General features: G+C 47.0%; 1 protein-coding gene across 2 annotated transcripts in view; it reads left to right on the top strand.

Moving 5' to 3' along the window:
- The window catches only part of CUEDC2 (CUE domain containing 2), a 226,417-nt gene that overhangs the window by 67,454 nt on the left and 143,348 nt on the right, over positions 1–15,615 (top strand). For both annotated transcript variants that reach the window (XM_069610475.1, XM_069610476.1), the window contains one exon: positions 7,247–7,368. In XM_069610475.1, coding sequence (XP_069466576.1) covers positions 7,247–7,368 — 122 coding nt within the window. The remainder of the gene's footprint in view (positions 1–7,246; positions 7,369–15,615) is intronic.

The raw sequence follows: 15,615 nt of genomic DNA, 5'->3' as shown, positions 1-15,615 counted from the left end.
GTATACCCATTCTAGGAAGTTGTACCAGAGGATCATGAACATTTGGTCCACTTTTGCCAGGCAACTGACCAGTCGTGCAACTCCTGTAATTACTTTCTATCTGGTCCCCCATCTTAGGCCAGTGGAAATACATGGATAACCTCCCCTTAGTCCACTTGACACCAAGATTACCTGTAATGGGGGGGGGGGCTTTATGCGCCAACTGCAGGAGTAAGGATCCCACATACTGTAGAATCACCAACCTCCTACGGTTTCCTCCTGTGGACTCTTATGGGTTCACTATACAGTAACTCACCTTCCCATCAGATTCTGTTTACCAGGGGAATTCAGCCTCCTACTTGGGACAGACCAGTCTCATAAGGCCTGCCAGAGATGGACATTTTCTCTGGCACAATTCTTCCCTAGCGGATCCTCGTTCTACAAGTAAACTTTGCAGTTCTGTATCATCATTGGGTATTGAGACCATTCTTCATCTGGTTCAAGGGTCTGGTCTGTTACCTCAGTTTGTAAGTAAGGAAGGGGAGGATCTCTTCTTCCCCTTTTAAGGAACCGTTGACTCCTTAGCTGTGGTTTTTGCCTTGGCCTTAGGCTTCCCCTTAGGTTTGGCTAAAGTAGTCTTCCTTGTTTGAGACCTTGTATATGGTCTTTCACCTGTACCACCCACTGGTCCCAAGACCTCAACATAATTTCCCAGCCGTAAGGCCAGTAAGGCATTTTTCCTAGCTTCCTGATGATCTATTAGTTATACATAGATCATTCAGGAACTATGGGATCACTCCAGTAAATCGGTATGGGGTGGCAAAGACCTTATCCCACCAATTTGTTAAGATGGATTTCCAAAATCAACACTGGCAGAAGGAATGTTGGAGGTCACTCTATTACTGTGAACAAGACACTGAGATGTTAGTGAAACCCAATCAAGGTAAGGTAGCAGAGCACCATGGCTTAGTCTTAGGATGAGTGCGAGTGTGCTTTAGGGCTACAGGGAGTGCACGCAGAGCAACACCAATAAATCCAGTTGGTGAGTATTATGAAGGCCTCATAAATAATGTTTATATTTGTACTTCTGTCTAAGGTAGTAAAAACATCTAGTCCAATATTGTCACAGCAAGCCCTAAAACAGATGCATACATTTTCTCTTGGGGGGGAAAAAAGGGTAAGCATTTGATTCAATATCCAGTGAAACGCAAGTAATTATTCGGATCCATTAGAATTAGAAAAGAGACTTCTGAATGATCTTAGCAAAAGCTTCCCTAGCTCTTCTGCAGTCCAACACAAAGATGTTGAGGGCCTTGTGCACAAAAGTAACCAGTTCTGAAGTATATACTTCACAGGTAGGTTTATCTAGATTGGTGATGGCAGTGGTTATGATTAAGTGTCCAAGTTGGATACGGTTCAGGTTAGTAAATTCACTCAATCCCAGACCCTAGAATGGTTCTAGTAAGGGATCCATGACCAGGCCTCCACGGCCCAAACTCTTGAAAGAGTGTTTTAGGGACAGGACGTTACCCACATGTAACCCTATGGGGAACAGAAGGGGACAGAAAAGGGTATGTTAACTTGACCCCTTGACTCCAATTTCTCCAGAGACCACTGCTGAGGTTCTGGGGCTTGGGCCGGACGAGGAACTACTGATGAAGGCCCAGGGATCTAGGTTGCAGAAGTCCCTTTCAGACACATTATTTAGTTTCGGTTGGTCACTGTGCTTAGGAATCGGTTCGACTGCTTCCAGCAGGACACCCAAACAAAGAAAACATGTAGACCTCTGAGGAACAGACCGCCTTCAGTGAACGAATAAGATGGATTGCAGTGGTTCAGCACGGTCTGGCAGCAACCAGCGAGATTGTCAATGGACAAAGTAGCATGCCCAGCACAGCTTCCTTTGACGCGTTGTAGATCCTCCATGTTTTAAGGATGCACTCAGAAAGGCGACTTCTGCAGCAAGCTAGCTGGTCTGCAAGTACTCACCGACCCTCGACACGGTCCGGGCCAAACTTTAGTCCAATTCGCTAGTAGGTTACACCCCTGCAGTTACAGGACGCTCTATCACTCAGTGGCTGTGGGACGGGACGATCATCCGTGGCGGGACAGTAGACTTTTCCCAGCTCTCGAAGAAAGGAGGATAGTTCCGGTGCAGCAAGTATCAGGACATGGGTGGGCAGGTCTGCAGGCACTTGCAGCAGGGGGACACAAGGACCGCAAGTACTCGTGGCGTGGCGCATTCTCATAAATCGTGACCCAGAGGAGCCAGGACAATGAGTTTTGGCAGCAGAGGGTCCAGGACCACGAGTAAGCGATGCCCAAAGTCTTGAGTCTCAACTCTGGACTGCGGCGCTCCTTTATATCACATCACGCGTTTGAGCTTGTCAGTACGCTGGATGGCCCAGGAACACTTCTGCAGAGGCTCTTTGGGAGCGTAAGCAAGAGGTGCTGAGAGTAGTTGGTCCCACTACTCCAAAGGTTTCGAAGGGCCCTTGCAGGCTATCTTGGTACGACACAAAAGCAGGGGTCCGACGGGACAACAGCAAGGTTGGGGTGCCAAACCTTCCTACCATGTCACCGGCGGTTCCACGTGTCTCCTCTTTCGTCAGGCTACTTGGCTCCTTCTGTAGTTCGGTGTGAACTTCCGGTGATCGACCTGGAATGGATGCAGAGCCCCGTCTCTTCGCCGAGATTCGTTTTGTGCGCAAATCTATGATAACCAATGGAAGACCTGCTCGCTTGCATGCACGCCAGGCGTGGCCCAATCGTGGTTCCAGTCATTCAGGCATACCAGACATACTGGCACCAGTAGTGTGGATTGAGACCAGACAGTTCCAACCCTCTTTGTGACATGCAGGTGCCCGCGTAAGATGCAGATTTTGCGGGAGGCTGCATGCCCAAATAAGGAATACCTGGGTCTCTCGACCTGGGTAAAGGCAAAGGGACAAAATAGCCAAAGGAAAGAACAAAAGACTTTGTGGCACGGCCATGTTCAGCACTGGCTACAGTCTTGGGCCAAACGCGGTATTGTCCATGAAAACAAAGTAAAAATACTTAAAAAGGAAACTGCTGCCACCAGTTAATCCTAGGCACACTTGTACGAACACCAAACAATCCTTAGAGGGTGGCTAGGGCCATAAAACAAATGTGTGGTACTGTAAGGTACTTGGTACATAGATCTTAAAAAGGTACCTAAAAATGGTAACATAGTTGAAGCCTAAGAGAAACAGTTTCCCAGTACCGACAGCCTGAAGGACGTGTCAGTTTCCCCATAACAAATGAGCAAAAGCCCAGAGGAGCGCAGCTGAAGGGTGTGCTCCACTGTAAGTCTGGTTACTTAAGCCGAATAAAAGCAAAAAGTTTGGCGGGTCCATACATGGAGGGAAAATTGCACCTAAGGGAACACCCAAACAATTATTCACTCACAACATTTACACTTGCTAGCATCTTCATGATGCACGTCCCTCCAAACTAACGTCAACTTACAAGTACAAACACGCACACTGTGTATTTCGGGCATGTACGTTAAGAGCCAAAAAGTGTACACACAAGACCAACAGCAAGTACTATTCAGCAATTCAAACTGAACAAAACTACATCTGAAAACCTACGCCCGCTTTTGCACGTGCCCCCTTTCACTCATCTGTTTAGATCGTCACTAAGATGGAGAAACGCAAGACTTGTCTGACCTTGTTGCAGTCTATTTCGTACTCTTCGCTACACAAATTCTGGCGATTTACATTACCTTTATTTCACCTACAGACATATAATCACTATAAAACAGTTTTTCAGTGACATTTCTGGGCAAACGTGGGAAGAGGGGGATAATAAAACTCAAGATATTTTTTGTGAAGATGAAACCATGAATCCCAAGGTTGAATTGAGGACCTGGTTCATTAGTGAGGGTTTTGTTACATGGACACACTTCTCTGTGCCTACTTGACACAACCTAAAAGGGAGGACAAAAGTGGATCTCTGGTAAACTAGGAAAGAACAGAATATGTTTGACTGTATTGTGGCCTAATAAACTATTTGCTACGTGATTTTGGAAAGCATGTTGGCTCTCATTTCACTTGGAGATATGGCCTAAATATAGGGGCCATACAACATTATTTTTTAGTTTCTGCATGACTGACCGCAGACATGACCACAGAGTGTGAGAACGTTTGACAGGAAAAAGAGAACTGGGACTGAGGATGAGTTTCTGGGAGTGGGGCAGAGGGTACTTGGGAGAGAGCGCAGGCATGTTTCAAGTGCAGTGGATTGATCAATGTCCCTAGACTCAAGGGGTCCCCTTTCAAATCCTTAACCCCCTCTTCAGGTGGGAGAGGTACCTAAACACAGAATGACAGGACTCCTGACATTGTGTGGCTCCAAGAATAAAGCCGCATATCTGAGAAGGACGAGGCATGGTTGATGCACCGAGTAACTATTTGATACCTTTTTATTCTAGGAAGACTTGACTTGTTGAATGTTAAATACAAATACAAAAATTACTTGTTTGGAAGTGACTTTCGCTAGATGCACAATGATGCAAATTAGGGCATGCTACCGGTAACTCTGTCCTTATGTGCCACCAATGGATCATTTAAAGATCAGGGTACTATCCTAAAATAGAGGCTATTTGTGATTAGTCTGGCTCCCTGATGTAATGCTCGCCCACAGGTGTGCTCAGGTTGGAGAGGGGGAAAGAATAATGTAATCTGTTTGTCCCTCAGTCATCAGACATTTGACCTAGAGTTATTATATATTTGCTGCTCATTGGTGCCAATGGCAGTCATATGGTTTAATTTCTGTGCTCAAAATAGATCATGGAAATGGATTTCATTTACCAGAAAGTATTTCTCCTCTTTGCTTAAGTTTCTTACTTTTTTATCAGGCTGATCTTCTCATCCACCATGTCGGAGGTTGCTGTCCTGGACCCATTGTGCCTCCCAGAATTGCAATAGCCATTCGCACTCCCTGGTAAAATCACCATTCTGGATCAGTGGTGTAGTTTCTTCAGACCGTAATATGCCAATAATGTGTGAGGGCTGCCTGTCTGCCATTTTCTGTTTGGGCTATTCGGTGTCGCAAGCGACACCTGTACGCGGAAACTATTGCATTGGAGTACAGATGGGGAGGAATGACCTATGAGGAGGGACAGAGTCTATGGGTGTTTGGTTATGTGCCCACCCATTGCCGGCCCATGGTAATGCTAATGCCTATGGCCATTCCCACCAATTCCTTCTTGTTCCCACCTAAAATACTTCCTCATGGGAACTTTTTGAGCTTGCTTTAATCGAGCCTTAACATCAGACTTTGCATTCAAAGTGCCTCACAGTGTTTGTTCAAAGCAGTTTTAGAGTTATGACTTAATGGGATTTTTAAACATGCTACTGGTGTAATGCAAATGTCTTAACTAGGTCTTCCTTCAGCCACTCATTTATAAGCACTGTGTCCTTCGCTGAAGTCCTGTTTAAAACAATCATTGGCAAAGGCACTGTTATTGGATTCCCAGGTACTCGCACCATTTTATCCCTGCGACCAACAATGGGTAGTTAATTCCACTACTACGGTGCCTGGTAAGTGCCTTTCCCATGCTAATTCAAAGCCCAAACTGTTGGCATTGCCAATGCTTGTTAAGTCTGGTGGTAGAGCAGCATTTGGCCTTGCGTCTCGCAGGCATGAAGCGGCCTCGCCTCCCCACCCCTGCCTTTGTGCTCATCTCCCTTTGCACCAAAAAGAGTGTTTCACTCATACAGGAACACCAAAGTTGTCGGCAGCTTGAGTTCCTGAATAGTTCTCGTGACACCAGGCTTTCTGCACATAACAAATTGTTGAGGTGTAAGTAAGGCTAAACTAAACAGTCGTAAGTAGTCACTTTTCTGATGTGATTAATTGCAGAAGTCTTGAAACTACGGTTGACGATAGCATCTGAACTACGGGTATACCGACAACATCAGGAACCCGTCACCCATTTACCACCTGCAAGTAGAACCGAACCCCTCCGACGTCAAAGCCAGATTGCTATTGTAACTGTCTCGTGGGTTACTAACAACTCAATGAAAATTAAAGATTTCCAAAATCTAACGTCCATTATGCTACCATCAAATCTTAACTCGCACTCATACACTGTTTCATGATTTAAATTATTTTGTGGTAATTTACTACACCAAAATTACCTTGGCAGTAAAATAGCGAACTGTATGTTGATGGGGCGAGGTCCATAGAGGCTGGGGAATGGGTTGTGGGCTATGCAAGAGCCACCCGATTAAAACGAAAAAGAAAATGCAACAAGATCATTTCAGCAAAGTAAATTACCACAAAGTGATCTAATTTGATGAAACCATGTGGAACCCTCATACTAGGCCTATAATTCACAGCACTCCCTTGAATTATTAAATGGGCTTGAATTATTAAATTGGCTACATTAGAAATCTAGTTAAAAGGAGACTTCTGGTGTAGTGCGAGGTTGAGATTTTATACGTAGTGTGGTCGATTTTGTATTCTGGAAATCTTTTTAATTCACAAGTGTTTGTACTAAACTTCTTCCCTATATCTGTAGAGCATACACTACACCCCTTTGCCCCTAGTTGTGCCGACAAAATAATGTATTTGCAAACTTTCCACTTTATTGTGATGCTAATTCATACTATGCCAAGCAACTGAAAAACACTGTTTACTAGTCTGTCAGCTGAAAGGTGATTTGGATTTTCAGAAACTTCCAGCTGGAATGCTAGATCGCTATCTCTCATGTCTTCCTCGTCACAGTCCTTCTACTACACAGAGCCCCTCCCGCGCCCCCCCCACTTGTTTAAGGACGGTGGCGAGGAAGATTAGAACCCGTTGTATTAAAGGATACTGGTAAGAAATAATTTGCTGTAGTGCTTAATGGAAGCACAGTTCTCTTACAAAATCCATATGCTTAGAAGAAATTGTAGAACCCGAGGGATGTAGTGTGCATGTCAGTATTGTATCTATCAATGTAAAGGGTTTTTCAGTATTCTTTTCATGGAACGGTTTATTGGGACTCCTTGGTTACAATAAAGAAAATCTGCTGTGCACCCAATTCCAACAGCAGCTGGGAGGCACATAGCCTTAGTTTACTGCAAGATTAACTGCGATACGTGTTCGTTTTTTACCTGGATGGGCGAGCGCCCCAGGTGTGTCTTGAGTCCCTGAAAAGTGCCTGAAAAAATGTATAAATGAAGGGTGGGGACAATGTAGTGGAAGGGAAGATGGGAGCACAGAACTTTGGCTTAACGGTAAAACTGTCTTACAGAAAACTTGAATCCAAAGGCGTGTGAGATGGTTTGTAAATCCTCTCTTGTGCAGACCTGCAACAAGCAAGCTGACGTTTCCCCAAAGAGGCTTGATTTACCTGAAGAAGGACCCAGTGCCCAGGTACTAAACCCCCTATTGTGATTTTGGTTGGCATATCTTTATATCTGGGAAACATTCTAAACTGCCACCCAGGAGGACACAGAGATACCTCTCCTACTAAATCCACGCTCTTATTTGTGGATTTGATTAATGCTGAGTATTAGCATGTGACATATTTTGTGTATCTTTTATATACATACTTATTAACATCATGTTTATTTTGGAAATGTACAAAACCTTCCTTAAACAGTACAGAGAGAGCAAGCTAAAATACATAAAAATGCAGATGGAAAAAAGTGAAACTCTTATCACTCATTTCATAAAATCCATAACGACCACCACATTCATAGCATGTACCTGATGAGGCGCTTTCTGATCAAAAGTGCTGTTTTTAAGTAAGATGGAAGAGTCAATCAAACATGTGGAGAGTTGGCCCATAATAAAAGTCGGAGGAAATCGATATTGCACAAAACGTAGTTCGTGCAACAAGGGGCGTAACCAAGAAGCTCTCACTCTCTCATAGGCTGGACCAAAAAAATCAAATGGGCTAGATACTCATATGTGGCATCGCACAAAGGACGAGATCGATTACCAGTCTCCCAAGACAATGCTGCCACCACCGCCCTTAATAAAACACAATCAAACTTTGCCCTATTTATGATGACTTGTTCCTCTGTTGACTCCTCCCACAATAGGTACTTCTGAATGCCAACAGATATGATGGTCATTAGCCCTCTACATTAGCCCTCTATGTTTAGGCTTCAAGGCCTGCAGGCTCTCTTGTCCCCTATATGATCATAAAAACGGGTAGTCCGCAATCTTATCACTCCTCAAGATATAACATACAAATGTGTAATTTTGAGTTCCGCTATTTGTTTTGTAGTATGGCTCAACCACACGGGACCTTGCCACCAATATCTCTGACAATCATGAAGTTAATCAGCTCATGGGTAAGGACTGATTTTTCATTGGCCCACAACCTGAGCCAATGATAAACGGGCTGCAATGAGATGAAAATCCACGATTTAGTTTACAGCCCACTTCTTAATGTACCCAGAGAATCGGGGCTGAAGATGGCAGACCCAGGAAACATTTAAGGAAGTTCTTCTCTACTACTTGGTTGGAATTAACATTAGAATAACCCCACAACACCACCCCAAATCTGGCGATGGCGACCGCTTTACCATTATACACTTAACAAGTCAATTGGTTTAGCTCTAAAGATGCCCATTGACCTGATAACGCCTACAAATGCATGTCTAAAGCAAGCTGCCTGTTTACTCGCATGTGGATTCGGGCCAAAATTGGAAGAGAACCTGACCCCCGGGTAGTCGAAATTGTCGACCCTGGGGGTCAGAGAGCCCCTGCAATACATTGCTTTGAATTTCACAGTACGCCTCCCTCTATGGCAGGCCATCACTGCTGACTTTGCGACATTGATCACCAAATCCAGACGGCCTATAAAACGAACCTAATCAGAGATAAGCCTCTGAAGAGCCATCTGGGTACGGGCCACTACAACTGTCATTCGGGTACACCAAAACCAGCACCCTGGTAACATCTATGGGGGAACTCAGTAGGCGATCATACAAACCATTAATATACAAACAGAAGAGCAAGTGGGCCAGGACACATCCCTGGCGCACCCCTGACTCCACTTTAAAAGAATCTCTGCATCTCCCAATGGCACAACTCCTAACACAGGCCTGTGTGGAACCATGCAGTCATGTTATTACAGTACGTATAACATTTAGCAATTGCTAAAAGAATGTGTCTAAAGGTGACTTTTTTAGGTGATCAACTTTGGAGTATGCTGTTGCTGTTTCTGCTTCTGCTGCATGAGACTGTTCCGATTCAGGGTTCATGGAACACTCCATGCTATCGGATTGCGATCTGTAGTGCTATGCTTGTGATGCCCGGTTTGCCATTGTGTGGTCGAAGCCTCCTTAATGCAGTTTTGGCCAAATGGCCCATGTTTGTGTTGTATTTTTTATTTATTGTTTTCGTTGGTGACGGTGCGCGGTACAAATACCTTTTAACATTGTTGTTTAGAAAAATCAACTTCACTTTTACCCTGATGAGGCCTCATTTAGTTGTCAGACGCACATCTGGGATATATCCCTGATTAAAGACAAAGACACTCAGAGCGTAACTGCCTGCAGCTGTAAGTGTAGGCTCGACCAGTGGATGGCTGCCTCTGTTTTAATGCTTTCACAGCTCACTGTACCTAGGGTTTGTCCTTATCAGGAACTCCTGTGTAAGAAGTGTATAGATTCCAGCAGCTTCACGTTATGTCCTTAGCGAGTGAGAGCCATGTCAAATTTGCCATATACGATACATTTCAACCAACATCCGAGGTCAAGGATTTGTTGCAAGAAAAGATATGGTTGTATTGTGGAATGTCTAGCTTCAACCTCTGACCCACACCTGGAATGAAAGCTCTTGAAACAGCAGAGGCGAGTTTGAATGTAGCAGTACCCACGGACTGAGTGGGTGCTTAAAGTTGGATTAGATATGTGATTGGGATCTGAGCACACGCTCGATGCTACCTAGATTCTTAGCCTACGGAAGTGTCTGCCTCTATACCTCGACAAACCTTGGGGTGAGTCCCATATACACTAACCCGGAGACAAATTGTGAAGAAATGGCTGGACTCTTTCGAGATAACAAAGGTACACAATTATAAAAACACAATATCCGTGCTTCAAATTCACTCCATTCGGAATCAATACAATATAAATACAATTTGGATAAAAGGAATATAAATGCACTGCAAGTCCAGGAGCCTAAATCATCACGTTTGTTCAAAATCCCCTTTCTCTTGTACATAGCTTTTTTCAAAAAGGACAAATGCCCAAGCCTTCAAAACAGAATATGCGGCCAGGAGAAATAGTAGAGCCGGCCTGTGGGAACGAATATACGATGACCTGAGGTCCGGTAGGATTGTAGACCTTGTAATGTCACTGTATGCTGGACAAAACATTACAGGGTGCTTCAGATCCTCTCGGTCCGCCCCACAGGGTGGACAACTTGATAGGTCGGGGTACTCTACCCACTTTGCAGTATTTCCGACTTGTCTATAAACAATCAAATCTGGCTCGCGTGATCATCCAACGCGCCCTTTTCTTTTTTTTTTTTTTTGGTATGACTGAATCTCGTTCACCCTGCTAATAACGGTATGATTTCTGTCCCGATTAAGGACAAGTTCCAATGAGTTCCTTTTTATCCTTCATTGCCAGATTCAAAATACGCTTATAGGAGCCCAATTGCTCAGAAGTCAGTAAACTGGCTGGAGGAGAAAGCGCCTTGATGTTTTTGGACAGGGATGCAACAATACATGCTAACCAAGGGATTTTAGGTCAGTTTGCCCGATCCATGATGGTCCTAATCATAAAATGGCATTAAGTGGTACGCTCATTAGCCCATAGATGGAGCCAAAAAATAGTCTGGGCTAATGACCATTGATCTTCCCAGAAATCCATACACACTGTTCCCTGTGGACTGAAACACAGGTTGCGGATCCGGCAATCCCAGTAAGCTTCTGAAAAACTTCAGTTCTGGTACTTTCGTATATAGCCCCACAATAGTGCTCCATATAATGTTGCAGCCATGGTCTGTGCAGTGTAGAGCCAGGTCCAGGGGTTTTCCCTGACAACGAGACAGGAAGCAGGAGATGCCTCCTACATATTGGGTCATCTTCATGGCTTGTTTGTTAAAATTACCTCTTCCCATGACCGAGACTGAAATACTAACACCCAAATAGTTGAATTCTTTAACTCTAGGGATAATATCCCCATTACAGGCCATAGGGCGCATTTTCACCAGTCTCTTCCTACCCCAGCAACCAATTACCGCAGATTTTAACGTGTTGATTTGTAGCCCCAAGTTGTTCACAAAATCCGGATAGGCATTTATCAAAGTCGTGAAGGGCCCTTGGGGTCCTGGCTATCAGCACTTATCATTAGCATAAGCCAGGACCGGAAAGGCTCTCCTGGCCCCCCACACTGGGGTGATCTGTCCCTGGAGCCACCAGTGCTTTCAAAAGGCCATTGATGTAAAGTGCGAACATAATTGGGTCCAAGACTCACCCCTGGCGAAACCCCCCACCCCCATGTCGAAGCATGCCGTGCAATGACCCCCTGATCCACTGCGCACACACGCCTAGTTCTCCCTGTGAAGTTCTCGCAGCACTCTCACAATGTTTGTCAGGCATCCCATGGACCCGAGCACCTCCCATAGTTTTGATCTCTACACCTTGTCAAACGCTGTGCTCAGTTCCATGAATGCAAGGTACACAGACCCCCCCCCCCCCCCCCCCACCCCTCCCTGCAGAAGACTGAATTAGTTATCAGAAGATACAGATTCGGGGGCGCTGTTGCGCCGAAGCAAGATGGCCGCCTAAGTGCTGAGCTCCGGACGGGGAGAGCACATAAACTCTGATAAATCCCTTCAGATACAGACAATCCATACCATACAGTTGTGGCCTATGTGAGAACTTCTCTGCTGCATCCCCAGACCTTTGGCCCTGGCGAGCCCCTGAGGACTGAGCTACAGCTGCCGTGTAGGCTGGGACTGCGGGTGCCTGGCTCGCACCGCGCCGCGGCTCCAGCGACTGTGGCTCTCCCTGCCACCAGATGGCGTGGCGTTATCGGCCTTCATGGGGGAGGGGCGTCTGAGCCCGTGGAGCGCACGGGGCTGCAGTGGCCCGGGCAAGATCACTCTGCGCTCCCCCTGCCATACTCCAGCGGCGTGCCTAGGTGATCTGGATGCCGCACCCGAAACTACGGCTGGTTCCCACGTCGACTTGGACAGCATCCGGAGACGCCGGGTCCCCCCGCTGTCTGGGCCTCACGCCGCGGGGACCGAGCCCGCGCCGCGGGCCCCACACGCCTGTGTACTGCTCGCCTGCCCCCCCTCCTGCTGCCCCCTCCTTGAAGATCACTTGAAGCGGCACACGATAAGGTATGGGGTGCGGGGGGGGGGGTAAAGGTGGGCCGCTCCTGCAGTGCTGTGTTTTTGGCCCTGGCGGCCGCAGGCTTGCCTCGCAGACCGCCAATTATATCTGCGGCGCCATTGACCCGATCTGACTGGCGGGGGCTGGCGCTGGGCCGGGCACATCGGACTGCCGGAACACTGTTCCCCCCCCCCCCTCCACACCCCCGGTAGCTGTAAGGATACCTGCTGCGGTTCTATCCAGGCGACCCCGCACTAGGGGCCCCAGTGCCTGCTGCCCATTCCTCCTGGATACTCGGGGCTTGATGTGTTCTCTCTACTACCAGTGCTGGGTAGCCGACCTGTGTACACCCCCTTTGTACGCCTCCTTCACCAGGACAGTATACTTTTGGCAACCCCTGGATGCAGCCACTGACAACTAATGTAACTGGGTCTCCCCTGTGGGGCCCCTGTTGCTATCAACAGTAATCGGTGGATGTAAGATCCCGGGTGGTATCTGTGGCCATACTAGGCTGGTGACTGGACTCTGCTGGGTCAGTCTTGCAATCCTTTCATAGCGCCGAACTCTCTGGACGGCCCACACAGCCCTGGCTGTGGACATGGTCCGACCCTGATTATCTGAACCTACCCCACACACAACGGACCTCGGTGATCACATCGTCTGCAATTTGACTCTCACTAGACCTATCCTAGAAGATCCCCACCGATACTGGTGCAAACATAGATTGAGCCCCTCCAGGGACATCCCCGCCTGCACTGATCCTGTGGAGAGTCAGACCTGAAGCGCCATTACAGCGATACACCCCTACAGGCGCAAGAGGTACTCTGAGAGCATGGCTTGGCCAGGGTTAGCTACATGGAGGCAGCATCCAGCAGGACTTCACCACCACCTTCTTGGCTGCCCCTGTTTAGGCAATCGTTACCTCAGAGATCTGGTACCTCTGATCACTCACACTCTTTCTGGTTCCTGGAACCTTGTTCTTGCCAGCACCATGACCAAGGGAGCTGGTGCAGGAAAAAAGCAGTTAGCTGAATATGTTCGCTAAAACACTGTCCAGACCGGCGGCTGAGGCCCCGGAGGAGGCACCTACTACCTCGACGTCTTCAGCCCCGGATGACTCGCAGAAGATGCTGAGTATATGCGTGAAGGATTCACAACACTGCGTACTAAATTGGACGACATGAATGGCACCATCTCTTCCATAAAAGCCCATATCGAAAAAACAGACGGCCGGATAACCGAAATTGAAACGAGGGTCAGGGCTGCGGAGGATGACCTGGGCTCCCTTCGCGCCGCAGTTTCCACACTCACCAGCCGAGTGTCGGCAGTTGAAAAGAAAAATGATGACCTTGAATCTCGCTCTAGACGGAATAATCTGCGTATTGTCGGTATACCGGAGGACATTATCAAGGAACCCATGGAGGACTACGTGGAACGCATTCTCTTAACACTCCCGGATACACCGAAACTCTCCTCGCAATTCGCAGTTGAAAGGGCACATCGCTCCCTGACTGCAAAAACCCAGACTGGGAGCACCCCCACACCCCATTATAGCCAGAATCTTAGATTTCCGGGACCGTGATGCCCTTCTACGGGTGGCCAGGATTAAGGGGGAGTTGCTTCTTGGGGCGGCAAGGATCAATCTCTACCTGGATTTCTCTGTTGCTGTGCAGCAAGAGCGCAAAACCTTTCTGGCTGTAAAAAAGAGACTCCGAGACTTGGAGTTAAATACTCCATGCTCTTCCCCGCAAAGTTAAGGGTCGAATATTCCAACCAAACATTCTTCTTCACTATTCCAGAAGAGGCATCGAAATTGATTGACGAACACTTCCCTGGCTGAATCCTCATCGCTGCGACGATCTCCACGTTGACTTGTTGTTACTGATCGAGCCTATACCATGAATGGGCCCAATCGTCTGTAGTGCTCTCTGTGACGGCCACACTTCGTAGGAAGTGCAAAGGTTGTTAGTTTTGTTCCTTATTGCTCCATTGATCCTCCATTATGTGGTCCTCGCCTGCCACACAGGCTCATTGTGTTTAGGAACAATTGATGTCCTAATAAGTCGCTACTCTGAAACAATTATCCTATACCAACTTACAGGCCTCTGGTTTATGGATGCCGGGGTCCTGGTTAAACCCAGTCACACTGAGTTATCATCATGTCCCCGCGGGAGTGCATTGACGGTCTGTGGTTACTTCCCTTGTCTGTAGTTGTCTTATCGCTCTTAAACCATGGACTCTCTGCACCTTCGTGCCTATACTGAACACTCAGGTTAATACTGCTGTATTGTAAAAACTCCTCACACTCTCCCCAGTCCGTTGTGCCATCGCCAGGTCAGCTAACAGGCCCCCAGGCGCAGATGCCTAGAAGTTTGCTGCTGTTATGGTTTTGTTTGGGTATCATCCCTCAGGTTGGGGGAGGGGTTTGGATGGGGGTGGGATGGGACGTCATGTTTAAAAGAGTCTTTACAACCACCAGAGGTGCCGCATACACCACAGTAGTACATCACAAACACATAGATAGGGGGCGCACTCATCCAGATCGACTGATTTCTCGCCACTATTAACCCATGCACAGCACAGAAACTCAATCAATACCTCTACACCACTGACGGATAGCGATTTGACCTTTCTGAGCTGGAATGTTCGGGGGTTGGGTAATCACAAAAAGATGCGGCAGATACAATTATATGCTGAACGCCACAGTGTTAAAATTCTATGCTTAAAAGAGACCCATGCCCGCTCTGACCAATGTGAAAGATTTGCCAAACAGTGGTGACCTCAGAGGTATTACACCAACTATTCCACCCAAAGCCGAGGTACCCTTACTTTAAAACACAGGAATCTGAAATTTGCATGTAACCACTCGCGAATAGACCCGCTTGGTAGATATGTATTAATCATCGGCAAACTGCAAAACCAGGAGTCTGGCCATCTTGAACATATATATGGCCCGAATGTCGATGATCCCGACTTCTACCTGCACCCAACCTCTGTCTTGGAGAGTTACCCTCTGGTCCCGATTATATGGGGAGGCGATTTCAATACGATACTGGATGTCACCCTAGACAGGTCGGGCTCTAGACCTCGCCAACTCTTCAGAGCAGCCTACACTATTCTTACAACGCTCCCTCGACTAGCAGTAGTTGATGCCTGGCGACTAGTGAACCCTGATTCTCGCACATACTCCTATTATTCCTCGGGTCACATTCTAGAATAGACAGATGGCTCATATCTGACATACTGGTCAGATGCCTGTCCCATCAGGCTATCCTCCCCAGAACACTATCAGACCATTCACCTGTGCTCATCTC

Source organism: Ambystoma mexicanum, chromosome 8 (genome assembly GCF_040938575.1).
Source record: "Ambystoma mexicanum isolate Mex_15411 chromosome 8, UKY_AmexF1_1, whole genome shotgun sequence".
Taxonomy (NCBI): domain Eukaryota; kingdom Metazoa; phylum Chordata; class Amphibia; order Caudata; family Ambystomatidae; genus Ambystoma; species Ambystoma mexicanum.
This window is presented reverse-complemented; position numbering and strand designations above follow the sequence as displayed.